Genomic DNA, 27,346 nt, shown 5'->3' with positions numbered 1-27,346 from the left:
TTAGGCTGGTCATGGTAGCTCACACAATTAAAAATTGGGCAAATGACTTGACACTTCTCTAAAGATACACAGATGGCCAATAAGCCAAGCCTAATTTTCAACATCAATAGTCATCAGGGAAATGCAAATCAAAACCATAATGAAATACCACTTCACATCCACTAGGATGGCTACATTTTTTTTTAATAGTGACGGGGGTGGGATCTCACTTTGTTGCCTAGGCTGGTCTTGAACTCCTGAGCTCAACTGATCCTCCTGCCTCGGCCTCCCGAAGTGCTAGGATTACAGGCATGAGCCACCACACCCGGCCTAGACGGCTTTTTAAAAAAGGGAAAATGACAATTGTTGGCAAAGACACAGAGATATTGAAACCCTGTGCATTACTGGTGGGAATTTAAAATGATACTCCTGTGAAAAGCAATATGGTGGTTCCTCAAAAAATTAAACACAGAATAAGCATATGATTCAGCAACTCCACTTCTGGGTATATATACAAAATAAAAGCAGTGGCTTGAAAAGACATGTGTACACCCATGTTCATAGCAGCATGATTCACAATCAACTAAAGCAAGAAACAACTCAAATGTTCATTGACAGATAAGTGAATAAACAGAATGTGGTCTATACACAGAACAAAATATTGTTCAGCCTTAAAAGCAACGGAAATGCTGACACATGCTACAACATGTGGTAAGTGAAATAAGCCAGTCACAAAAGGACACTGTGCTAAGTGAAATAAGCCAGTAACAAAAGGACAAATATTGTATGATTCCACTCACATAAGATACCTAGAGTAGTCAAATCATAGAGACAAAAAGTAAAGCAGTGGTTGCCAGGGGCTGTGGGAGGAAGATGGAGAGGCATTGTCTAATGGGAACATGGTTTCGGTAAGAGCTGATGGGAAGCTCTGGAGATGGACAGTGCTGATGGTTGCACAACAGTGTGAATTGATTTTATGCCATCGAACTCGACACTTGAAAATGATTAAGATAGTAAATCTTTTTTTTTTGAGATGGAGTCTCGCTTTGTCGCCCAAGCTAGAGTACAGTGGTGCAATCTCAGCTCACTGCAACCTCCGCCTCCTGGGTTCAAGCAGTTATCTGCCTCAGCCTCCCAAATAGCTGGGATTACAGGCACCCGTCACCACACCTGGCTAATTTTTTTGTATTTTTAGTAGAGACGGGGTTTCACCATCTTGGCCAGGCTGGTCTTGAACTCCTGACCTCACGATCCACCTGCCTTAGCCTCCCAAAGTGCTGGGATTACAGGCGTGAGCCACCGGGCCTGGCTGATAATAAATCTTATGTATATTTTACCACAATAAAAAATTTCATCTTATTAGTTTTATTCAATAATTTCATTTGCTATCCCTCCTAGTTTTGCATCATCCACAAATATTATTCTCTGTTCTCAAAAGGGTAATAAAAAATATTGACTACGATGGGGTCATATGTCAAGTGCTTTGCTGAAACAAAAGTACCCTGGAATTAAGTTTACAGAATGGTACAGGAATTCTCCCTGGCCTCCCTGTGGCTGGGGTGACACGACATCATCATCCCTATCTTGCTTTTCTTTGGTGTTATCCAAAATCTGGCCATGATGCTTCAAAAACTCAGGCTCACAGACCTCTAAAGAGGATTCACGATTCTACTTTCTTCCTATAGGGATGAATCTTGACTCATTTGAGATTTCTTTCACTGTGAAATATTTATATTAGTAAAACAACTTTTATCAGTAAAGAAAAAGTACAGCTCTCATCCTTGTTCTAATATCTGAATAGGACACAGTATGTATGCCTCCTGGACAGTTCTCACAACGGGCTCCCCATCTGCCCTGGGAAACCCTGTCTCCTGGGTGTCCCCTGGCCAACACCCAGTGCCCCTATGGCAATGCCATGCCCAGCCTACACCCACTGTCCCAGCAAGCCAAGAGCACAGCTACGAGAGAGAGGACCATGGTGAAGCAGTGAGAGAGCAAGGGGACATCTGACCAGCCAGCCATCAGCTCCATTAGTTCTGAGATTAGTGAAAGAAGACGGTATGGCCAGGCAGCCTCTCACACACCGTTGCCTGACTGCCAACCACACAGCTCCATGCTGGCAGGCTCACCCTCACCCCCTCCTCAAGCACCTTGTCTAGGGGTTGGGGTAGGGGAATTGGCTCTCAACAGAAAGTTCCTCTAAAAATAACTTCTGACAAGATACAATGGAAGTGTTTGTTTTGTTTTGTTTTGTTTTAATATTGATACCAAATCAGTCTCCCAATAACTTCTCTTTATTGGCCTTGATTGATAAGGTTCCCATGGCAGGGTCTGGGCCCTGACAGGGAAGGAACAGGATTCTGAGATTTGGGATGGGGATAGCTGGGTAAATGCCTTTGAGAAACTTACTCCTCAAATTCTTCTTAAAACTATGCCTACAGAGGTGACCTCTCCCCTTTTGTTGTACGACAGAAGCCCCCCCACTCTCCTTGCTTGAATATAACACATAGGCCTCAAATGAAATGGGAATCTCATGAGATAATGCTTGCTCTCTCCAGAATCTGCCCTGTCCACTTCTCATGGCTGGGACTCGCTACAGGACGTGCCTAACGAGTTCTGACAGAGCTGGAGAATATACCTGGGAGAGGACCTCAACATGTTGGACCCAGGGGGACAGAATATTAAGCTGAATGGGAGATCTTCCCTACTAGGGCACATACTATAACACAGCATTTAACACCCTGAGTGGGGGGGTCCAGAGGCCGTTCTCAGATACTGCTGGCAGGCTCTTCAAGTTCAGCATAAGTGATGACTCATATTAAAGCAGAGATTGTGAGACTGCTGTGGCAAAGTGGATCCAGGTATGAAAGGCTCGGGAGAGTGGACATACTACAATTGACCTACAAAATGACAGGAAAGCCCACCAGTGGCCCATGTCCCTCAGGAGAACATGATGGCATTCCATCAACCATGGCACTAATGAGTGTGCAGAAGGGCCACGGGCATCACTGAGAAGCTCTGTGCTGGCCGGCCTCCAAAGGGGAAGCTAACCATCAGGTGTGCTTATACAGAACTGGGTTCCCCAGGAGCAAGGGGATAACAAGACTCTCCCTAGCAGAAGCCAGGGAGCAGCACTGACTCGCATAGAGCAGGTGTAGGTGTCAGCCAGTAACAGGCAGCAAGGTCAAAATAGCAGCCAGGGGAGCCTGGGCTCCATGCAGGGATCTATGGAGACGGCTCACAGAATGCTGGAGTTTCCATGGGCAGGACAGATACGAAGCCAACAAGGGTGCTGCTTAATATATATAAACAAGAAAAATCAAAACGGAATAAGCAGAAGGCTAAGGTGAGCTTCTGCAATGCAAAGTATCAATTCCTGACTCCGTTTCTAGATCTGGAGCAGCTCTCAAACTCAGACACACTGACTGAAGGAAAGACCAAGCCTGCGTGGGAGTCAATCTGCAACACCAAGGCAAGTACACGACACAGTGATTTCCACAGCTCTCCCCAAAGCGACTTCATTCACCTGGGTAAAAGTACCATGGGAACTGAAAGTCTTCCGAGGTTTTTGAAATAGAGGGTCTGAGACGATGCTGATACTTAGGGACCCAAACTGTCAACAAGGTCCTCCACAGAGTAGGAACATATGGGAGTCAGATAATACATGAAGTCCAGCCAGGTACACCTCAAAGTGCATCCACTGGATAAAGACTCAACTGGTGGCCATCTGCCCACTTCCCTGAAATATAAGAGACGTAATACAAGAGGAACGGACATACTTAGCACTTTGTAGAATCCTCCTATTGGTCCTCTGATCTAAAGAATAAGAGCTACTGAAGTAGAAAAGGCCATTTGGAAGCCCCTGAAATTTATCCTGACCCCTGACCCCTGGCCATAGTAAATCAAAAACAGTATCATTTCCCAGTGGGAAAAGCAAATTAACGCTGCTCTTGAAAACGTAAATGAAACAGGGTAGGGGTCCCCATCTCATGCCCAGTCTGGCTCCTATAGAAATTATGGTGGGTAAACTGTGGTAGATGACTGTAGACTGCCACAAACTGAGCTAAATGGAATCTTTACTCAAGTGAATAAATAATCTTGGGTACATGGTTTGTAGCTATTGATGTGGTAAACACTTCTTCCTCAAAACTATCAGGAACTGCTGATGTTCATGTAGGATGGACAACAGTACATGTTCACGTTCTTACTGCAAAACTGTGCTAAGAGTGCCAGCTGCAGGAACAGGTGGCCCAAACCCAAACACTTTCCAGCAGAGGTGTTCTGAAGCCTCTCCTGCAAATTCCACCCACAGCCTCAGAAAGGGTTCCCAATACACAGCTGACAGAAAGAAAACCCCAAGCGTGGTTCACATACTTAGGGACAAGCAAATACACTACAACCCTTCACCGTGGCAGACCTGCCGGCAGGATACAACTCTGCAGCCCTGATAAGGCATCATCCCCTCAAAGAGACCAACCAGTTGTCCTGTCTGCCGGCCAGCTGAATACTTCAGAACTCCTTTGACCCTGCAATAAGAAACAATTGTTCTGGCAAAAATTAGCACATGCTCCACATAAGGGTTTGCCTCTCCTGCCTGCAACAGCTGCCAAACTACTCTCCAAGGGCTTGTGGGGCGTGTGGCTGCCGATGTGGGACAGCATGTACCATCACCTTGGATCAAGGGACTCAGTGCTAAAGGAGGTACAGCAGCAGGCACACGACCATGGAATTCAATGTCCCATAAAACACCCTCACGCACGTAATCCCAGCACTGTGGGAGGCCGAGGCGTGTGGATCATGAGGTCAGGAGATTGAGACCATCCTGGCTAACAAGGTGAAATCCCGTCTCTACTAAAAATACAAAAAATTAGCCGTGTGTGGCCAGACATGGTGGCTCACGCCTGTAATCCCAGCACTTTCGGAGGCCAAGCGGGGTGGATCATGAGGTCAGGAGATCGAGACCATCCTGGCTAACACAGTGAAACCCTGTCTCTACTAAAAATACAAAAAATTAGCCAGGCGTGGCCGGGTGCAGTGGCTCACGCCTGTAATCCCAGCACTTTGGGGGGCCGAGATGGGCGGATCACGAGGTCAGGAGATCAAGACCATCCTGGCTAACACAGTGAAACCTCATATCTACTAAAAATACAAAAAATTCACCGGGCATGGTGGCATGCGCCTGTGGTCCCAGCTACTCGGGAGGCTGAGGCAGGAGAATGGCGTGAACCCGGGAGGCGGAGCTTGCAGTGAGCCAAGATCGTGCCACTGCACTCCAGCCCGGGCGACTGAGCAAGATTCCATCTCAAAACAAAAAACCCTAAGCACTGGAGTGGTCATCCTGATAAAGCTGTGGCCAGCTGGGAGATTGGGAGATAACACCCCGAAAGGATGCCCCCTCTCCTTTAGGATGCAGTTACATCTAAACCAATAGTTGCTACATGGTGTCATGTCCCCAGTGGGTTGTATGACGCCTTGGGTCCCACTGAAGTTGTCAGGGCTGTAGTTCATCTGGAGAGGTTTCCAGAAATCATGACCAAATGCCTCTGGAGAAGCTGAGTCTGGATGGAGTGAACTTAACTTGAGAAATACATGGAGGAGGGAGTGGGGGTGGAGTGCAGTACAGGCAGTGGTGTCCCACCCAGGGACCCCGCTGCTCTGAGTGTGGATGGGTAACACCCTAAGCTACTTCTGTCTTCACCGAGCTGTGGCATTCTAGGCTTTAGAGCATGAATCAGGTTGAAATTAACCCGAGTCTATGATTTTCAGGCATCTTTCCCCTCTGCCCTACCCTACCCCCTTCACTCTTTCTCTTGAGCATGCCCTTAACAGATCAGTGGAACATGATCCCCAGTTTCAGGCTCTGCTGCACGAGAACCAATCGAAGACAATGATGAACAAAGACAAATGACAAACTAGGGGAAAACATTTAAAACTAACTTTACAGCAGAGGACTAACTTACCTGACATACTGAGAGCTACTGCAAAGATATAAGAAAAGAAGCAACAACCCACTAGAAAAAATGGGCAATGGATCTAGAAATGCAGTCTGAAAGAGACCTGACTTTTGACCATTTGAAAGACACTCAACCTCACTTATAAGTACAAACTATAATAAGAAAACATTTTAAGAATATCAGACTGGCAAAGATCAAAAAGTATGAATAAACACTGTGTTCCTCAGAGGGTGGAGAAACAGGTACAGCTGTTCCTCAGTATCTGCTGGGGATTGGTTCCAGGAGCCTCTTGGGATACCAAAATCTGCAGATGTTCAAGTTCCTCAAACAATATGGCAGTATTATTCGCACATGACCTACACTCCTCCTGTGTAACAGTCATGCATCACTCAACAACAGGGATACATTCTGAGAAATCTGTCATTCAGCAATTTCATCATTGAGTGAACATCACAGAGTGTTAGTTACACAAACCCAGATGGTACATATAGCCTCCTACACACCTAGGCTATAAGGTATTGCTCCTATTGCTCCCAGGCTACAACCTCTACAGCCTCTACAACCTCTACAGCATGTTACTGTATGAATACTGCAGGTAACTGTAACACAATGGTGAGTATTTGTGACTCTAAATACATTCAAACACAGAAAAGGTAATGTGTTGTGCTACAATGTTAAGACAGCTACGTCACTAGGCAATGGAAATTTTTTTAGCTCCCTTATAATCTCATGGGACCATTGCCATACATGTAGTCTGTCGTTGACCAATATGTTGTTATATGGCCAAGACTGTACTTCAAATTATCTCCAGATTACTTATTACCTAATACAATGTAAATGTTATGTAAATAGTTGCTACACTGTATTTTTAAAATTTGTATTTTTTTAATTGTTGTAGTGGTTTTTCTATTTTTTTTTTTGAATATTTTCAACCCACAGTTGCTTGACTCCTCGGGTGAAGAACCTGCAGAGGTAGAGGGCCACCTGCACACTCACAGAGTCCTCACGTATGCACTGACTTCAATCCTTTATGAAGAGCAATTTGGAAACGTATGTCAAATTAAAAAGTAACCTAGCCTTAGATCTAGAAACTCCACTTTTGTAATTTATCCTATAGGTAGAGTAAAACATGTATAACAATTGAAAATAAATTAAAAATGTATTAATAAATCACTGGTTAAATAGAATATGACACAGCTATCTAAGGGAATATCATGCAACTATTAAAATGGACAAGGCAGTTTTATGTGTGCTAATGTGAACACTGTGATAAATCAAGGTATACTGTTCAGTGTAAAAAGCAAGGTGCAAACAGTGTACACCATGTAATCATTTGGGAAACAAATGCATGTGTATGCTCATATATGGACAGACTGTAAAGACACGAGAATCCGGTTCAGCAATTCCTCCCACGGAGGACGCACATGATTTCTTTTCACCAAGAATCTCTTTGTTATCATTTGAATTTTGAACCATGTACATAAATTACATATTCAGTTAGATAAAAATAAATAATACGCTGGGCATGGTGGCTCACACTTGTAATCTATTACTTTGAGAAGCCAAGGCAGGAGGATCACTTGAGCACAGGAGTTCGAGACCAGCCTGGGCAACATGGCAAGACCCCATCACTACAAAAAAAAATACAAAAATTAGCCAGGTGTGATGGAGCAACATGTGGTCCCAGCTACTCAGGAAGCTGAGGTGAGAGGATCACCTGAGCCTAGAGAAGTTGAGGCTGCAGTAAGTCATGACTGTGCCACTGCATTCCAGCCTGGGTGACAGAGTGAGACCCTGTCTCAAAAAATAATAATAATAACAAATCTGAGAAGAGCTTCTTGGGTTTGGTATCACAAATGTGATTAATTACACTGTCCCATTATTAAAACCATACAGCAAGCCTGCTATGAGTCCATTCATAGTCACTAGGTGAGCCCACATGAGCCTTGCACTGCACCAAACCCTACTGGGGCAAATGTCAGCTTGTGATGGAAACTACAGAAAGAATGCCTTTTTTTTTTTTTTTTGAGACGGAGTCTTGCTCAGTCACCCAGGCTGGAGTGTGGTGGCGTGATCTCGGCTCACTGCAAGCTCTGCCTCCCAGGTTCACGCCATTCTCCTGCCTCAGCCTCCCGAGTAGCTGGGACTACAGGTGCCTGCCACCACGCCCGGCTAATTTTTTGCATTTTTTTAGTAGAGACAGGGTTTCGCGGTGTTAGCCAGGATGGTCTCAATCTCCTGACCTCGTGATCCACCCATCTCGGCCTCCGAAAGTGCTGGGATTACAGGCGTGAGCCACGGCGCCCGGCCTCTTTTTTTTTTTTTTTTTTTTTTTTTTTTTTAGACAGAGTCTCACTCTGTCACCAGGCTGGAGTACAGTGGCACAATCTCAGCTCACTGCAACCTTCGCCTCCTGGGTTCAAGCGATTCTCCTGCCTCAGCCTCCCGAGTACCTGGGACTACAGGTGCACACCACCACATCCAGCTAATCTTCGTATTTTTAGTAGAGACGGGGTTTCACCATGTTGGTCAGGATAGTCTTGATCTCTTGACCTGGTTGGTGATCTGCCCGCCTCGGCCTCCCAAAGTAATGTTCCTACTTTATGAAGGTTTTGTGAAGATTAAATGAGAAAAATGTATTTAAAATGTTAAACAGTATTGCTGCACACAGTAAGCATTCCAAAACAGAAGCTACTTTAAATTCCTTTCAACTTGTTCATTAATGTTCATTCTAAATACAAAATACTTCCCATAACCACCACATTGGAGTAGGTGGGATTAAATGTCTCCTATCACTGGTGGATTTTATTGTTGTCATTGTTTTTATTTTATGAAATGTATACAGTTTAAAAAGGCAAATAAAGTTCAAAAAAATTGTAAAACAAAAAAAAACAATCTCGTTTACCAACAGGGACAACCCATCCACAAACCACTTCCAAGAGGCGGCCACACAGGAGTCTTCTGATTCTTCTAGCATCTAGAGCCATTTTTCTAAATAATAGGCTTATGTTGCGATTGCTTATCAATTTAAGACATTATTTATTGACTTCCAATTATATCACCATTCCCACTTTCCCTCTCTTTACTTAAAACTTAGATAATTTTTCTTAATCAATACTTCGTTCTTACATCATTTTATTATCTACATTCTCTCACTGACATGCCAAGTAGTAGTCAAATTACAATTTCTTTATAATTAAACTTTTAGTTTAAGGTAACTGTAAATTCGCCTCTTATTATAAGAAATGATACAGGGAGATCCATCGCTCCCTTTACCCTACTGGCCCCAGCAGTGACATCTTGCAGAACTATAGCACATCACACCAGGACACTGACGTAAACACAGCCAGAGCACCCATCACTGTGAGGACCCCTCCTGTTGCCCCTTATAGACTCACCTACTTCTCTCCAACCCTAGCAAACCCTAATCTGTTCTCCACCTCAGCAACTGTCATTTCAAGGATGTCACAGAAAGGAACATACAGTGTGAAAGCTTTCAGAATGGCTTTTTTCACTGAGCATAATTCTCTAGAGGCCCATCCAGGTTGCTGTGTAGTTTGTTCCTTTGTGGTTGCTTTAAGACAGGGTCTCATCCCAGCACTTTGGGAGGCCGAGACGGGCGGATCACAAGGTCAGGAGATCGAGACCATCCTGGCTAACATGGTGAAACCCCGTCTCTACTAAAAATACAAAAACTAGCCGGGCGAGGTGGCGGGCGCCTGTAGTCCCAGCTACTCGGGAGGCTGAGGCAGGAGAATGGCGTAAACCTGGGAGGCGGAGCTTGCAGTGAGCTGAGATCCGGCCACTGCACTCCAATCCGGGCGACAGAGCGAGACTCCGCCTCAAAAAAAAAAAAAAAAAAAAAAAAGACAGGGTCTCGCTGTCATCCAGACTGGAGCACAGTGGCGTGATCACGGCTCACTGCAGCCTCCACTTCCTGGGCTCAAGCAATTATCCAGCCTCAGTCTCCCTAGTAGGTGGGACTACAGGCAGGTGCCACCATGCCCAGCCCTTCGTATTACTGAACAGTCTTTCATGGCATGGATGGACCTCATTTTGTTTAACCATTTATTCACCAAAGGACATGGAGTTGTTTCTAGTTTTGGGCTACTATGAATACAACTGTTTTGAATATTAATATGCAGGTTTTCATGTGAACATAAATTTTCATTTCCCTGGGATAAATGCCTAGGAGTGCAATTGCCAAGTTATTGGTAGTTGCACGTGGAGATTTAAAGAAACTGCCAGACTGTTTTCTAGAGTGGCGGTACCATTTTACATCCCTACCAGCAATGAATGAGGGGTCCAGTTCCTCCACATCATCTCCAGCATCTTGTTTTCTACTTTTTTTAAATTTAAGACATTCTGTTAGGTGTGTATTGGCAGCTCATTATGGTTTTAATGTGCATTTTCCTGATGGCTAATGATTTGAGCATATTTTCATATGCTTACTGCCATCTGTACATCCTCTTCAGTGAAGTATCTCCTCCTGTCTTTTGCTTATGTCTTCATTGGATTCTTTGTTTTACTGTTGAAGTTTTGAGAGTTCTTTATATACTGTAGATACCAACCCTTTGTCAGATATGTGGTTTAAAAATATGTCCTCTCAGTCTGTAGCGTATCTTTTGTCTTTTATAGAGCAAAAGTTTTAAATTTTGATGAAGTCCAGTTTATGTTTTTTCTTTTATGAATTATGCTTTAGGTATCAAGTCTCAAAACTCTTTGTGTAGCCCTGCATCCTGAAGATTTTCTATGCTTTTTCCTAGAAGTTGTATTTTATATTTAAGTCTATGATCCATTTTGAGTTAATTTTTGTATTTAAGTTGTGAAATTTAGGGCAAGATTCAATTTTTGCCTACAAATGTCCAACTGCTCCAGCACCATTTGTTAAAGGGCTATCCTTTCTCCACTGAATTGTTTGTGAACCTCTGTCAAGAATCAGCTGGGCATATATGTGTGGATCTGTTTTTCATGACTTTGCTCCCCTGATCTCTGTGTCAGTCCCTCTGCAGGTACCACACTGTCTTGATTGTGATAGCAGTATGATCTATCTTGAAATCAGGCAGGCTGACTCCTCTCATTTTCTTCTTTTTCAAAATTATTTTTAGCTATTCTACTTATTTTGCCTCTCCACTTAAAGAATAGCCTGAAATTTAAGATCGTGCCACTGCACTTTAAGAATAGTTTTGTTTATATCTACAAAAAGTTCTTGCTGAAATTTTGGTAGGAATTGTAAAATTCACTTTTAATAGTTACAAGCTATTCAAATTATTTCTTTTTTTTTTTTTTTTTTGAGACGGAGTCTCGCTCTGCCACCCAGGCTGGAGTGCAGTGGCCGGATCTCAGCTCACTGCAAGCTCCGCCTCCCGGGTTCACGCCATTCTCCTGCCTCAGCCTCCCGAGTAGCTGGGACTACAGGCGCCGCCACCTCGCCCGGCTAGTTTTTTGTAGTTTTTAGTAGAGACGGGGTTTCACCGTGTTAGTCAGGATGGTCTCGATCTCCTGACCTTGTGATCCGCCCGTCTCGGCCTCCCAAAGTGCTAGGATTACAGGCTTGAGCCACCGCGCCCGGCCTCAAATTATTTCATATTGGATGGCTTGTAGTAGTAGTTTGTGCTTTTCAAGGAGTTGATCCATTTATATCAACTTAGGGATAACTAACATACTAACTAGGTTGAAACTTCAATCCGTGAATACAGTATGTCTCTCGATTTATTCAGACCTTTGATTTCTTTAATCAGTGTTGTATAGTTTTCAGCATACAAATCTTATTCATGTTTTGTAAGATTTATATCCGTGTTTCATTTTTTAAGTGATTGTAAATGGTATTGATTTAATTTTGATATCCACATATTCATTGTTCGTACACGTATCTTGTTTGTCTGAGTTTTTTGTTTGTTTGTTTTTGAGGTAGAGTCTCGCTCTGTCGCCCAGGCTGGAGTGCAGTGGCACGATCTCGGCTCACTGAAAGCTCCGCCTCCTGGGTTCACACCATTCTCCTGCCTCAGCTTCCCAAGTAGCTGGGACTACAGGCGCCCACCACCAAGCCCCGTTAATTTTTTGTATTTTTAGTAGAGACGGGGTTTCACCGTGTTAGCCAGGATGGTCTCGATCTCCTGACCTTGTGATCCACCTGCCTCGGCCTGCCAAAGTGCTGGGATTACAGGAGTGAGCCACTGTGCCCGGCCCTGTTTGTCTGAGTTTTTAATCAAGAATGGGTGCTAAATTTTGTCAAATAAACTTTCTGCCATTGATTGATATAATCACGTGATTTTTCTTCTTTAGCTTGTTAATATGATGGATTACATTTGCTTTTTTTTTTTTTTTTTTTTTTTTTTTTGAGATGGAGTCTCGCTCTGCCGCCCAGGCTGGAGTGCAGTGGCCGGGTCTCAGCTCACTGCAAGCTCCGCCTCCTGGGTTTACGCCATTCTCCTGCCTCAGCCTCCCAAGCAGCTGGGACTACAGGCGCCCGCCACGTCGCCCGGCTAGTTTTTTGTATTTTTTAGTAGAGACGGGGTTTCACCATGTTAGCCAGGATGGTCTCGATCTCCTGACCTCATGATCCGCCCGTCTCGGCCTCCCAAAGTGCTGGGATTACAGGCGTGAGCCACCGCGCCTGGCTCTTTTTTTTTTTTTTAAGCTGTGATTTTTCTTTTATTTCTGCAAATATATGGTATTATTAAGCAATTCATCTAACTTCTCATTTATGGAAATCAATACAAGTTTCAAGGTGACTCAAGTTCCCACGCACAATAGGAGGGCCTGAATGGAAACCAGGTACTGATTTTTCAACTGAACCTGCACAAACCACTCTAAAGAAATTGCTCTATCAGCCAGCACTTCTAGTTGCACCTAGCAGCTAGAACAATACTACAGCAAGTGTTCAACAAACATTTGTTGAATAAGTTAATGTCAGATAGAAAGAAAAGGCTAGACATATGTAAAGGTATCTGACAAGATACAAATATTGATATAGCAAGAACATAAAGACAGGCCACAAATAATTTCACCAATTTCGAATTATACTTTTAGAACAGCACTATCCAAACTAGTTTTGTAAAACCAAGAGGTTTTTCTAGTTATCTTAGGGATCGGTTAGAGTTTAGTTATGAAATCTTCAAAACAAAATTTTAATAACTTTTGAATTAAAAATCAAATTATATAGGGTATACTTAAGAGATCTAAGGAAGGAAGGAAGGAAGGAAGGAAAATAAGAATCACTATAACAATCACAAAGTATTATGGTTCTAAGAAAATTTGGAAATAATTACATTTTCCATAGTAATTTGCCATATGAGGCCACTAATGTCTCTTCCCTACCCTCTAGAAAATAATTCTCTCCATAAACCAGTAGAAAATGTATGGAGGTTCTGTGATGTAGTCTAATTCTACTGAACATAAAAAGACAGCCCAGTCAAATTGGGCTAAATCTTGAGGACCACAAGTATATTTTACGCTGTAGGGAAGTCAAGAGTCAAGATGGTTCCCACACAATTGGGTTTTCCCTCCTTTGAATCTCATCCTGGAGATGCCTCAAAAGCAAGTGGGCTATCGATGGAACTCAGAATGTAATATAAAAACTATAGCTGGCCCAGGCATGGTAGCTTACGCCTGTAATCCCAGTACCTTGGGAAGCCGAGGCAGGAGGATCACAAGGTCAAGAGATCGAGACCACCCTGACCAACACGGTGAAACCCCGTCTCTACTAAAAATATAAAAAAATTAGCTGGGTGTGGTGGGCCTCTGCAGTCCCAGCCAGTCAGGAGGCTGAAGCAGGAGAATGGCATGAACATGGGAGGTGGAGCTTGCAGTCAGCGGAGCCTGCGCCACTGCACTCCGGCAACAGAGCGAGACTCCGTCCCAAAACAAAACAAAACAAAAAAACTATAGCTGATACTCTGGAGGGAATGGAAAAAATAAAGAGAGATCTGTGGAATACAAACCTAAAGCACTGGAAACGCAAGATCACAAACTAAACAACTAATTAAACAAGAATTTACAGTAATCCTAATAAATATTCTCAAGGGCATGTAGGAGGGCACTGGAAACAAATAGGGACCAGGAGTTATAAAAAAGGACCAATCAGATATAGTAGAAACAAACAATTTAATTCAGGGTTGAATGAATACAGTTGATGAATGAATTCATAAGATGGAGAGTGGTTTGAAACATTCCCAGAAGGCATTGGGAAGAGTAAAGAACAGGAAAAATGAGAGAAGGGCATGAAAAATAAAATAAATAAAATAAATATCAATATGTATTAATGGGAGCCCTATAAGGAAAGAAAAAAATAAAGTTAAATATTTGAAGAACTGTTAATTAAAATTTCTCCACAATTTTTTTTTGGGGGGGATGGAGTCTTGCCCCATCACCCAGGCTAGACTGCACTGGTGCAATCCCAGCTCACTGCAACCTCTGCCTCCTTGGGTTCAAGTGATTCTCCTGCCGATGGATTACATTTTCAAGTATTAAACCAGCCTTGCATCCTTAGAATAAACTCCACTTGTTTATGGTATATAATTCTTTTTTGTTGTTTATTCTCACAGCCACAGTAGGTATAGTTCTTTTTCTATATTGCTGAATATGTTACCTAATATTTTCCTGAGGAATTTTATGTTTGTATTGGTGTCTGTTATTTCTTTTAATTTGCACTGTTTTTTGTTTGGTTTTGATATCAGGGCAATACTGCCCTTACAAAACGAGTCAGAAAATATTCCCAGCCAAGTGCAGTGGTTCAGGCCTATATTCCCAGGACTTTGGGAGGCTGAGGTGGGAGGACTGCTTGAGTCTAGGAGTTCAAGACAGCCTGGTCAACACAGTGAGATTTCATCTCTACAAAATAAAAAAATTGGCTGGGCATGGTGGCAGGCAGCTACTCAGGAGGCTGAGGTGGGAGGGCTGCTTGAGCTTGGAAGGTCGAGGCTGCAGTGAGCCAAGATGATGCCACTGCACTCTAAACTGGGCAACAGAGACAGACCCTATCCCAAGAAAAAAAAAAAAAGAAGAAGAGGAGAAAAGAGAAGAGGGGAGGGGGAGAGGTGAGAGGGGAGAAGAGAAGAGTTCCCTCCCTTTCTGTTTTTCTGGAAGAGTATGTAGAATTGACATTAATTCTTTAAATGTTTGATAGAATTCTCCAGTGAAACCATTTGGGTCTGAAGATTTTTTTAAATGGGAGTTTTCAAATTAGATACTGAATTTCTTTAATAATTATAGGGGTATTCAAATGATCTATTTCATATTGGATGCCTGTGGGAGGAGTTTGTGCTTTTCAAGGAATTGGTCTATTTTTTGGCCCACTGTTTGTGTGTGGAGTTGCTTGTGTTCTCTCATTATCCTTTCGATTCTCAGGGTCTCTCAGAACTTGAAGAATGTTGTGTCACTGGTCCTCACTATGTGTAACAAGAAATCTGCTGTCTTTCCATTTTCCCTATGAGTAAAGTGCTTCTTTCTTGCCACTTTCAAGATTTTTTGTTGTTGTCTTTACTTTTCAGAAAGTCTACTATGATGGACTTCAGCAGTGGATTTCTTCATCTTGTTTGGCATTTGCTCAGCTTTCTGAATCTTTTAAGTTTGTCTTTTGCCAAACATTTCAACCTGTAAGATCTCTGAAAAGCCTTTCAGCCCTTCCTTCTTTCTCCTCTCTTTTCAGGACTTCAACAATACAAATGTTAGAAAATTTAACCTAGACCCTCAGAAGGGAAGGGAACGGCACCTTTTTTTTTTTTTTTTTGAGATGAAGTCTCGTTCTGTTACCCAGGCTGGAGTGCAGTGGTGAGATCTCGGCTCACTGCAAACTCCACCTTCCGGAGTCAAGCAATAGTCCTGCCTCAGCCTCCTGAGATTATAGGCATGTGCCACCACAACCAGCTAATTTTTGTATTTTTAGGAGAGATGGGGGTTTCACCACGTTGGTCAGGCTGGTCTTGAATTCCTGACCTCGTGATCCGTCCGCTTCGGCCTCCCAAAGTGCTGGGATTACAGGAATGGGCCACGGCTCTCGGCAACACCACCTTTTTACCACCAAGTAGGGGTCAAAGGTCGGATTCCCTACTTGACCTCCTGCGTGGAGGGCTTCCTCGTTACTGCTGGGTATGATAAGAGTTCTGGTTCCCCATGTGGCTTCCACTGATTCTTCCCACTGGTTGGGAGGAAAAGGAGGGCCTCATTACTGCCCCACCCAATGTGGTCTCCACTAACACTCCAGAACCACACAAGATTCCTTAGGGGTTTGTTACTGCCCAACAGGGATAAAAGTCCATGGTCCCTCCCTATTCAACTTTTTCCGGAGGAATAAGTGGCTCTCACTTAGCCTTTGCTAGCAGGCACAGAGGTAGGACCACAGTTCTTTCTGTCACGTTTGGTTGGCACTGAGCAGTTGTCTAAATATTTTCTGTCTTGTGCTAGGCTGCCCCTTTCCTGGTCTTTTGGTCAGAAGGAGCTGACTTTTGCAGGGGGTTCTGTCTGTACCTGTTGGTGTTTCCTGGTTGCCAGCTTCTTCAGCTCACAGTCTGGGCTACATAAGGAAAAAAGAAAACCTGAAGAAATAACTACTGGGTCGTTTTCTGGGTCCTGGGTGGTCTGCCTTCTCTCTACCTTTCAGTGTTCTTATGTTACTGCATCTAGTGTCCAAGAATTTTAGATTTTAAGTGCACTTAACTAGAAAAATAGGGAAAAGAATGTCTACTTCATCTTCCCAGAAAACTTCCAACCTTTTTCATTTTTAATGATTTATTATCAATTCCTCCACACCTCCATTTGCTTTGTTTTCTATGTACTATTCTATTTCTTCAACAACTTCTCAATATATTATTCTACCCAAACATATAGTCTATACTTACTTATCCCAGAGCTTCTGTGGCCTGTTTCTTATTTTCCTGGGACTTTGCTTTCCTGTTATCCTGGGAATTATCTTTGTTCCTTTCCCTGGCAGACCCCTTGGGCTATGAATCCATGTTTTCCTCTTCTTGGTTTGCCCTTGTGTTTTGTTTGATTTTGTTTTTGAAGACTGTGTCTCATGCTGTTGCTCAGGCTGGAGTGCAGTGGCGCCATCTTGGCTCACGGCAACCTCCGCCTCCCGGGTTCAAGCAATTCTCGTACCTCAGCCTCCCAAGTAGCTGGAATTACAGGCATGTGCCACCACATCCGGCTAATTTTTCTGGCATTTTAAATAGAGACAGGGTTTCGCCATGTTGGCCAGGCTGGTCTCAAACTCCTGGCCTCATCTGATCTGCCCCACCCTTGGCCTCCCAAAGTGCTGGGATTGCAAGCGTGAGCCACCGCGCCCAGCCTCCCCTTATGTTTTGATGCAGCACATCCTCCGGTAACTTCTAAGAACCAGCTTCTGTGAGTTGAGGTTTTAGAGACCTGTCTAGTCATCATGACAGGATCCTTTCAATGGGGGGAGTCATGTCCATCAGTCAATTCTTCAAAATAGTCTTCCTTTACTGTCTTAATAACTTCTTCTCACTCTTCCCTTCATTCTTTATTCCTGGGAGTCAGATGTTGAACTTCCTGAATTGATCATCTAATTTCATTTCTCTGTCTCATCTTTTGTTTACTAACCTTCTTTGTCTTTTGAATATTCTTTCTGGAACTTTTTTTTACTTTTATCTTTCAATACCTCTATTGAATCTTTTAAAGATATATAAATAACATAGTTGTTTTGTTTGCTTTTTTTTTTTTTTTTTTTTTGACACAGAGTCTTACTCTTTCACCCAAGCTGGAGCGCAGTGGTATGATCTTGGCTCACTGCAACCTCCACCTCCCAGGTTCAAGTGATTCTCCTGCCTCAGCCTCCCAAGTACCTGGTATTACAGGTGCCTGCCGCCACACCCAACTAATTTTTGTATTTTTAGTAGACATAGGATTGCTCCATGTTGGCCAGGCTGGTCTCGAACTCCTGACCTCAAGTGATCCGCACGCCTCGGCCTCCTAAAATGCTGGGATTACAGGTGTGAGCCACCGCACCCGGCCTAATTAACATAGTTTTAATTCCAGAAGCTCTTCCTCTCACCTTTTATTTATTTAAAAGTAGAATCCTGTTGTCACTGGCAACAATATTTCCTCTTATCTTTCTGAAAATATTATATACTTTTAAATTTCTTCCCCTATTTTCTGCATTGTTGCTGTTTATTCATGTTTATTTTGTGTATTTGTCTTGAGTTCTGCCTTGAGGTTGAAAGTCGTCCTCAAATGTGTACTTATACTCAGCTGCCTATGTTTGAAATGAGGCTCCAAAAAGCTGACAGACGCCGGATGCCTGGCGGGAGTCCTGACTGTTGGAGTTTATTCAGGCTAGTTGGGTGGATAACCCTAAGGGCCAGTATGAGCTGCTCAACTTCCCCAATGAGCACCCTTCCAAGAATTCCTTTGTTGGAAAGGCCTGGGTTGAAGGCATTCTAGAAGCTTGAAAGAGAAAGGAGTTGGGAATTCTCTCCATTCCACATACAGGCTTTGACTTGACTTCCTTATCTTCTGTGTTGGTCTCTCCCCAGCTGCCCCTGTATCAGGTTTCTGTATGTCCAAAGCCCCATCTTCCAGTGGGTGGGGGTGAGTTAATCATCTGGCTGGGCCAGGTGAGAGTGGAAATCCCTCCCATGGACATCTGCACTGCCCCATGCCCCTCCTGAGCCCCCTGGACTCCGTATCCTCTGCAGGAACTCGGGTCTGGCTACGTTAGCTCTAACTCAGTTATCTCACCCTCAGCAGTTTTCTTCTTCCATGTTTATGGACCACCTCATCCACTGTTGTCTCCTTTCCTATTCCCTCTGACCTCATGGCTTTATACCTTTTTATTCATTTACTTTCATTTTAGGGGAGGGATTAAAAATCAACTTATGCACATCACATGGTTTATGCACAGTATTTTGGCCTCAGGCCTCTGAGACCCAATGATGAGCCTCAAACACATGATCTGAATTCTAGGCAGTGACTGTTAGACCTGCAAGGTCATGGCCTTGACCAGGTAACTCTTTTCCACTGCAAACTACAGGAGACGTGAGTTTTCTCCCAGCTCTTGAACCCTCTTATGGTGGAGCAGCACATACTACCCACACAGCCAAGCCTTCGAGAGAAAGAAGGTGGCATTGCTACTACAGAAAAAAACAAACTGGGGTTAGCAGGCAGAATCTGGGTTTTCGGTTATCCAATTATTAAATTTATCACCATGGACAAGACAATAGGTGGGATAATCAACTACTAAGGTGTTTGTGTGGCTGTGTCTTATAAACTCAAGAGCGTCTGGTGGATACAAGCATGACCGTCACTGTCGTTTGGCAGGCATATCCTGTGGCCCATGACGACTTACCTTTACCTCCTTCTCAATATAGTCGCTCAGCAGTCTGTCTGGCTCGACGCGCTCAGGCAATGACAACACCACAGTGTGCAGAGGGCGCCTCTCTGTCACCTTCTCATGGGCTTTCTTATCTCTACTCTTTTCACCTTTTAGGAATACTCGTTTAAATGGCGAGACAATTCCAGGCTGCAGGCAGAAATGGCAATGATTGGAGTTCATTATTTACAAATGCTTTGTGTTGTACCTATGGTTAACAAACAGAAGTAGCCAAAACTACTACCATGGTCCCCATGCAACAGGGATCAGGGATCACTGACTGCCAGACTGGTGAGAAAAGTATCAACAGCACACAAGCCTGAGGGACCCCAGCTAACACGCAGGCCGGCAGGGTACGGCTGGGCTGCCATGCAGCCTCTGGCATGGAGGGGCCCTGTTCTTCACCTGTTCGTACAACACATAGAAGGCAGGTAATCTTATCTGGCAAGACAATGACAGAAGAGGGAGATTCCCCACAGAAGATAAAACATAACACCATTCCAACTCTTTCCGGTTCAGCTGAGACACTTCATCTCTGAGAACTCCGGGAAGGCAGGTGGAAAGTATGGTCGGTGCTGGCATCAACAAGTTAAGCATCTCAACAGCCAAGGCTGAGCACATTCTACAGAAGCACATTTCTTAATGGCTTAATGGGGCACATGTTTTTTATGCAATTCCTTCCCCAATGGGGACCTCATGACTCCAAGTGGGGACACTGAGCGTGATGAGCTCCAATGCAGATCAACAAGGGAGAAACCAGGCCGGGCACGGTGGCTCGTGCCTGGATTCCCAGCACTTTGGGAGGCTGAGGTAGGCACATCACTTAAGGTCAGGAGTTCGAGACCAGCCTGGCCAACATGATGAAACCCTATCTCTACTAAAAATACAAAAATTAGCCAGGTATGGTGGCACATGTCTGTAATCCCAGCTACTCGGGTGGCTGAGACAGAAGAATTGCTTGAACCTGGGAGGGGAAGGTTGCAGTGAGCCGAGATGCCACTGCACTCCAGCCTGGGCAACAGAGCAAGATACTGTCTCAAAAAAAAAAAAAAAGGTTGTGGGGGAGAAGCCCTGATCAGCAGCTGGCCAGCCCCTAACTTTGATGACTTCACACCCTATCCAGCATCTCATGAGGGTTCTGAAGGCTAATCCTGCAATCAATGTCAACTTAAAGAGTGAGAATGAGTGAGAGAGCAAGAGAGGATTACAGCCAAGCCTCACCTGCGCAACCCGGGAAACGACCTGACACTTCCTTCACAGTAACTCCGTAAGAAAGCTTTTCATCACCACCTTTGACAATGGTGCCGGGTTGGGGGGCTGGGGGGCGAAGCAAACCCAAATTGTGCTGAGAGATCATGCTACAATCCCCATCTACAGTCACTCAAAGGAACATAAACCTGAGAAAACGAGACACTGATGTGCAGCCGCAGCAAGGAAACATCACACAGGCCTGCAAAAACCAGAGCCGTGACTAAGAGTGAGAACTTATTCCCCACTGTAATGCAGGAAGAGATGACAACACTCCTTCTGCACGTGCCTCCAGGATGGGGTGACCCAGTGCACAGATGGCAGCCGAAACCCCCACAGTATTCCCAGCTCAGACCCCCCTTACCACCAAACACAGAAACAAACAAAAACATATATACAATAAATCACCAAACTTTCATTAAAAGTTCTCATTTCTGTCTCTCTCCAGCATATGGGAAATTCACCCATATGCCAAATCCAATATAAAATGGTATAGCAGAACCTGTGGTCCTATAAGGACACCTCCTCAAAACCACCAATTTCACAGATGGACAATCACAGCCAAGGACTACACTGTTCAGTCACCACTCCTGACAAAGGCAGAAATCGGTCGTCCAGTGGCTCCCTAACGAGGTTGGGGTTGGACCCTGCCCTGTATGAGCCCCTCCCCACCACCACCATCACACTCAGCTCTCCAGAATTAGGGAGAAAAAATAAATAAGCAAACAAAGGCCACCCCAAAGAAAACAAATCCTCAAAAAGCAAAACCCAACATTTTTCCTGACCCTGCTGCCTCCTGACAGCCAAGGCTGAGCTTTCTGTTCCTCAGCTTCCTCCTTACCCTTCTTTATTTAACCCTTTCAGAGCTAGGTTTTTATTGCATTCACCCACTAAAACAGATATGGAATCAGGAGGCTCTTTCAACAAAAACAAAAACAAAAAACACAACAAAGTCTTGCTTCCAGAGAAGTGCACTAATGCTGTCACCACACCTCTGTCACTCTGTCCCCTGTGTTTCCTGCATCTCATGTACCCTTTGCCAGCTCTCTTTCTTCTGCCAGTAAATACAGATATTCTTCAGGTCTTAGGCATGACCTCTGCTCCGGCATGCGTTGGGCTGCACCACTTACTAAGCAAACAGGTTGGATGAACTCTCACCATCTGCACAACAGGCTAACAATCCTTAGAGAAGTGCCACAGGCAATCAATACAATAATCTACATAAAGCTCTGAGCACATGTCTGATATGTTGTGAACAAACAAAATATACAGCAGTTAATTTTATGACTGTATTTACCTTGACAATAAGTTAAAATTCATCTCTTCTTCCACTGTTGTCTATATATATATATATAATCAGACTGTCTCCTACACATCATGACCACAGACTAGATAATAAAGTTGGAGCAGTATCCCAGCCTAAGCTCTACATTCATGGCCCCAACAGGTGACACACCTGTGACCCAGGCTTAAAGCCCTATAATCTGCTAAAATGCTTCCTCTCACTTGGACTGACTGGACCCAGCCCTGCATCTGCCTTCACCTGGAATAGCTCCCCCCGCCTGACCTGGAATAGTCTTCCCTTGACCCAGAGTGGTTCCCCATTGACCTGGAATAGTCCCCTATCTACCTGAACTAGTCCTCTCATAGACCCAGAGTAGTCCCCCGTTGATCAGGAGTTGTCTCTCCCCTTTGACCTGGAATAGGCCCCCTCCCAGGTCCCATTCTCTGCTGTTCAGTACAACCTGTGGTGGGGGAAGAGTATGGCGTAAGGATGACTAAAGGTCCTCAGAGTTGGTAACAGTTGGAGCCAGATGATATATACAGTAGCTTCGTTTACTTTTCTTTGTATTTTTTTAATATTTGAATTTTTAAATATTTTTTGAAAAGGATGAATATTTTCTGCTTCCTGCTGATTACACTTAAACTGAGGCAAAATACAAAAGCATAAAAAATTAATATCACCAATATCCTTACAAGATGATTCTCTCTAAGACGAACCACAGAGGCGACAGAAAGTGCTCCCAGGCTGGGTGCAGTGGCTCACGCCTATAATCCCAGCACCTTTGGGAGGCCAAGGTGGGTGGATTGTTGAGCTTAGGGGTTCGAGACCAGCCCGGGCAACCTGGTGGGACTCCATCTCTACAAAAACTACAATAATTAGCCAGGTGTGGTGGTTCATGCATGTAGTACCAGCTACTTGGGAGGCTGAGGCAGGAGGTTGCTTGAGCCCGGTAGGTCAAGGCTGCAGTGAGTTGTGATCATGCCCCTGCACTCCAGCCTGGGCAACAGAGTGAGACCTTGTCTCAAGAAAAACAAAAACTTTTAAAAAAGTGCTTCCAGAAGCTGGGTGCCGTGGCTCACACCTGTAATCCCAGCACTTTGGGAGGGTGAGGAGGCAGATCACTTGAGGTCAGGAGTTCGAGACCAGCCTGGCCAAGATGGTGAAACCCCATTTCTACTAAAAATACCAAAAATTAGGTGTGGTGGCAGGCGCCTGTAATCGCAGCTACTCGGGAGGCTGAGACAGGAGAATCGCTTGAACCAGAGAAGCGGAGGTTGCAGTCAGGCGAGATTGTGCCACTGCACTCCAGCCTGGGCAACAAGAGTAAAACTCCACCTCAAAAAAAAAAGAAAAGAAAAGAAAAAAGAAAAAGCGTTTCCAGGAGAGCTTGCTGGGACTGGCCTGGGCTCAGAGAGCATATGGCCTTGTGCTGCCCAGGCCCTGGCTCTATGACAGCAGTGAAGACAGGATGTCCCTGAGGCACTTTCAGGCTTCATTCTCCTTAATCCCTGACAAGCTTTGAGCCCCAGGACAAGTTTGGATATGACAGGTAGTTTGCAGTGTGGGGTTCTCATGGGAGAATGGTGGGAAATGGTCACCTGAATTTGTCAGCCAAGAAATCATGGTAAACTATAAGTTAAAAATGGTCCTCAAAATTTAGTGGTGCAATTTTAGCCATGCAAAAAATCACATTTCTCTAGCCTCACTAAAAGCACACCAGGCTTTGCTTGCCTGTGATTTCCTCTCTGCTGGCATCCCCAGGTGACCAGATGGCACATGAATTACTTTTCAAATATGTATGCTTGACCACTCACTTATTCTCCCAGGCCCTATGATGTGCAAGACCCTGGCCTGGAGGTTATGGAAATACAGAGGCATGTAGCCCATGAGCCCAGCTTTTCAGAAGCTTGCATCTCTACAGACATGGATAATCTCACATCAGCCACAGGAAAATGGCTGTCCCTAAACCATTTCTGCCTGCTAGCCCCCAAAGCTCATTCCTAAATGATAACTAGCTGTGTCATGGACAGTGACTGGGCTCTGAATCTGACAGTGTGGGCAAGCAGTCTGGCTCCATTTGTTGGCTCTTCTCAAAGCTGTCTGTTAGCCAAACTAGTTACTAACCTACCTATGGGAGCAACAGGAAACTAACTCTGAGACAGGAGATTTGCCAAGATCAACCTCGAACCAAGAAGCCCACACCCAATCAACAGGTCCCACAAACCTCATGCAACCTACACTGTTATTTTAATGTTGATGTACAGGTCATAAAATTATAGTCTCCACACAAAATTATAGTCTGCACTGGGAAGGACCCTGGGGCCCCCCGTCCCACAATCCCACCCCTAAAAAGAGACCCTCTGCAGTTAGGCAGTGAGAAACAGTAGGAACTCCTGTAGGGCAAGGAAACCAGGACGGCCCTCTGTAGATGCCTCTTACTGCTCAAGCATCAGTTCTTCCCTAGATTGAGCCCAGCTCTGTCCTCCTCTGGCATTTGCTTTTTTTTTTTTTTTTTGAGACAGAGTTTTGCTCTTGTCACCCAGGCTGGATGGAGTGAAATGGCATGATCTTGGCTCACTGCAACTTCCGCCTCCCTGGTTCAAGCAATTCTCCTGCCTCAGCCTCCGGAGTAGCTGGGATTACAGGCACCCGCCACCATGCCTGGCTAATTTTTGTATTTTTAGTAGAGACGGGGTTTCACCATGTTGGCCAGGCTGGTCTCAAACTCTCGACCTCAGGTGATCCACCTGCCTCAGCCTCCCAAAGTGCTGGGATTACAGGCATAAGCCATTGCGCCCGGCTGCCCTTGGCTCTTACCCAGCAGCCAGCATGGAGCTTGCACAGACTGGACAGCAATAAATGTTGGTAAAGACTCTTGATGGAATGCTTGGACCAGGCTAGGCATCTGGGGAGGCCCTTTGGTTAGAGGTGACACAGCCCCTGCCCTCAACGATGTCACAGTCAAGCAGAAGTAGTAAGACCAGAGTAAAGTAACTGAAATTAAATCCACAGTAAAAACAGCCAATCAATGCTGAAGACACATAGGATGCTCCAAAGGTACACTTAGGGCTCAGCCACCCTGTTCTTAAAGCTGCTGTTCTGGGCAGCAGAGACAAGGAGAAGTAATGAGCAGGAGATACAGCCATCTGACTGCTCACAGGCTAGCAGAGGAGGGTGACCCCGGAACACCAAAGATAGGGCAGGCCAAGGTGCTTCAGAAGAACCTGCCTCTTCTACCTGGGCCTCCAAATCACGAATAGTTTAACAAGCAGATTCTGAGGACTACTTGGAGGCAGGCATCTCTCTGGCCCTAGTCCTTAGTCTTCAACAGCAGCTACCATAAGTTTCTTTTTTTAATGTCTCAAATAATTTTAATTGATGGGTAAGCCTTCCTAGAAAGCGGAATATTAACACTATTAAGAAATGCATCCTCGCACATCTGCTGCAGCCTCCCTCTGCCGCTCCTACCCATTCAGCACAGAATGCACGGTAGGTGCTGTTCGCGCTGAGGATGATGGGGCTTTTCAGAGGTAGTGTTTGCTCAGCTCTCAGCTGCAGGGGGCGGTAGGAGGGACAGCCAGTGCTGGGGGAGAGCTCTCTGCTATTCCAGATACAAAACTGAACAGGAAGCCACCTGAGATTTTTGGAAAAGAAGTTGCTTTTGAACACAAAATTTAAGCTGATGGCTGGGCGCAGTGGTTCATGCCTGTAATCCCAACATTTTGGGAGGCCAAGATGGGAGGATCACTAGAGTCAGGAGTTTGAGACCAGCCTGGGAAACAGGGTGAGACCTCATCTTTAAAAGAAATACAAAAATTAGAATACAAAAATTAGCAGGACGTGGTGGCACACACCTGTAGTCACAGTTACTCAGGAGGCTAAAGTGGGAGGATCACTTGAGCCTGGAAGATCACTTGGGCTGTGATCGCACCACTGCACTCTAGCCTGGGTGACAGAGCCAGACCATCTCAAAACAAATAATAATTATTAATTAAAAAGAAAAAAGCTGAGCATGGTGGCATACATCTGTAGTCCTAGCTACCTGAAAGACGGGCGTGAGAGAATCACTTGAACCCAGGAGCTCAAAGCTGCAGTGGGCTATGACTGCCCACTGCACTCCAGCCTAAGTGACTGAGCAAGGCCCTTTTTTTTTTTTTTTTTTTTTTTTGACATGGAGTCTCACTATACAGCCCAGGCTGGAGTACAGTGGCACATGATCTTGGCTCAGAGCAACCTCCACTTCCTAGGCTCAAGCGATTCTCCTGCCTCAGCCTCCCGAGTATCTGGGATTACAGGTGCACACCACCACACCTGGCTAATTTTTGTATTTTTATAGAGATAGGGTTTCACCATGTTGGCCAGGCTGGTCTTAAACTCCTGACCTCAAGTGATCTACCCATCTCGGCCTTCCAAAGTGCTGGGATTACAGGTGTAAGTCACTGTACCTGGGCAAGGCCCTGTCTCTTTTAAAACTAAAAAAAGAGAGAAAGTAAAGGAAAGTTCTACTTAAAAAATAATTGAAGCCAGGCGCAGTGACTCATGCCTGTAATCACAGCACTTTGGGAGGCTGAGGTGGGTGGGTCACCTGAGGTCAGAAGTTTGAGACCACCCTGGTCAACATGGTGAAACTCCGTCTCCACTAAAAATACAAAAATTAGCTGGGCATGGTGGCGCACACCTGTAGTCCCAGCTACTCGGGAGGCCGAGGCAGGAGAATTGCTTGAACCTGGGAGGTGGCAGTTGCAGTAAGCCAAGATCACGCCACTGCACTCCAGCCTGGGTGACAGAGCAAGACTCTGTCTCAAGAAAAAGCAAAATAAAATAAATTGAGGGCAGGCACATTGGCTCACACCTGTAATTTCAACACTTTGGGAGGCCAAGGCAAGAGGATCACTTGAGGCCAGGAGTTCAAGACCAGCCTGGACAACATAGCAAGACCTGTCTCTAAAAAATATTAAAAATTAGCCTGTAGTTCCAGGTACGCAGGAGGCTGAGATGGGAGGATCACTTGAGTTTGGGAGGTTCAGGCTGCAGTGAGTTGTGACCACACCACTGCACTCAGCCTAGGCAACAGAGTGAGATCCTGTCTGGAAGGAAGGAGGAAAATAATTAAATGGTTTAGAATATTTTTAATGTACAGAATCAGGATTCCAGTAAACCATCATGGGTTCTTTAACTCACTAGAATGTACTATAGATGTACTATAGAATTTAAAAGGTGGAATTAGCCCAGGCAATCATTCTTCCATTCAACATGTATTTTATTGAGTACGCCTGTTCATCACCACCAAATGATCTTATCACCTTTGAACCTCAGAGACCAAAGGACCAGTTCAGTCCCTAGAAGGAAACCAGGCTAAGTGCTATTTCTCTTCCATGAGTGGATTCCCAGCACCAAGGTGAGGTGTGGGGTCTATCCCAGCCTAAGTCTCTCCTGAAGAAACTGAGGCTGTGAGGGTTGAAGGGACCTGCCAGAATCCACAGCACGCAGCCAGGAGGAGGGAACACAGGGCTCTGAGTCACCATGCAGCGCTGTGCAAAGACATCAATA

General features: G+C 44.8%; 1 protein-coding gene across 11 annotated transcripts in view; it reads right to left on the bottom strand.

Moving 5' to 3' along the window:
- CCM2 (CCM2 scaffold protein) overlaps nucleotides 1–27,346 on the bottom strand; it is a 73,457-nt gene that overhangs the window by 17,750 nt on the left and 28,361 nt on the right. For 7 of the 11 annotated variants that reach the window (XM_033194089.1, XM_033194098.1, XM_033194093.1 and 4 more), the window contains exon 2: nucleotides 19,240–19,413. The exons of the other annotated variants lie outside the window; for them this stretch is intronic. In XM_033194089.1, coding sequence (XP_033049980.1) covers nucleotides 19,240–19,413 — 174 coding nt within the window. The remainder of the gene's footprint in view (nucleotides 1–19,239; nucleotides 19,414–27,346) is intronic. 11 annotated transcript variants of the gene reach the window in all.

This window comes from Trachypithecus francoisi, unplaced genomic scaffold (genome assembly GCF_009764315.1).
Source record: "Trachypithecus francoisi isolate TF-2019V2 unplaced genomic scaffold, Tfra_2.0 Lachesis_group4, whole genome shotgun sequence".
NCBI classification, from domain to species: domain Eukaryota; kingdom Metazoa; phylum Chordata; class Mammalia; order Primates; family Cercopithecidae; genus Trachypithecus; species Trachypithecus francoisi.
Note: the sequence above shows the minus strand (reverse complement) of the source record. Positions and strands in the feature narration are given on the sequence as shown.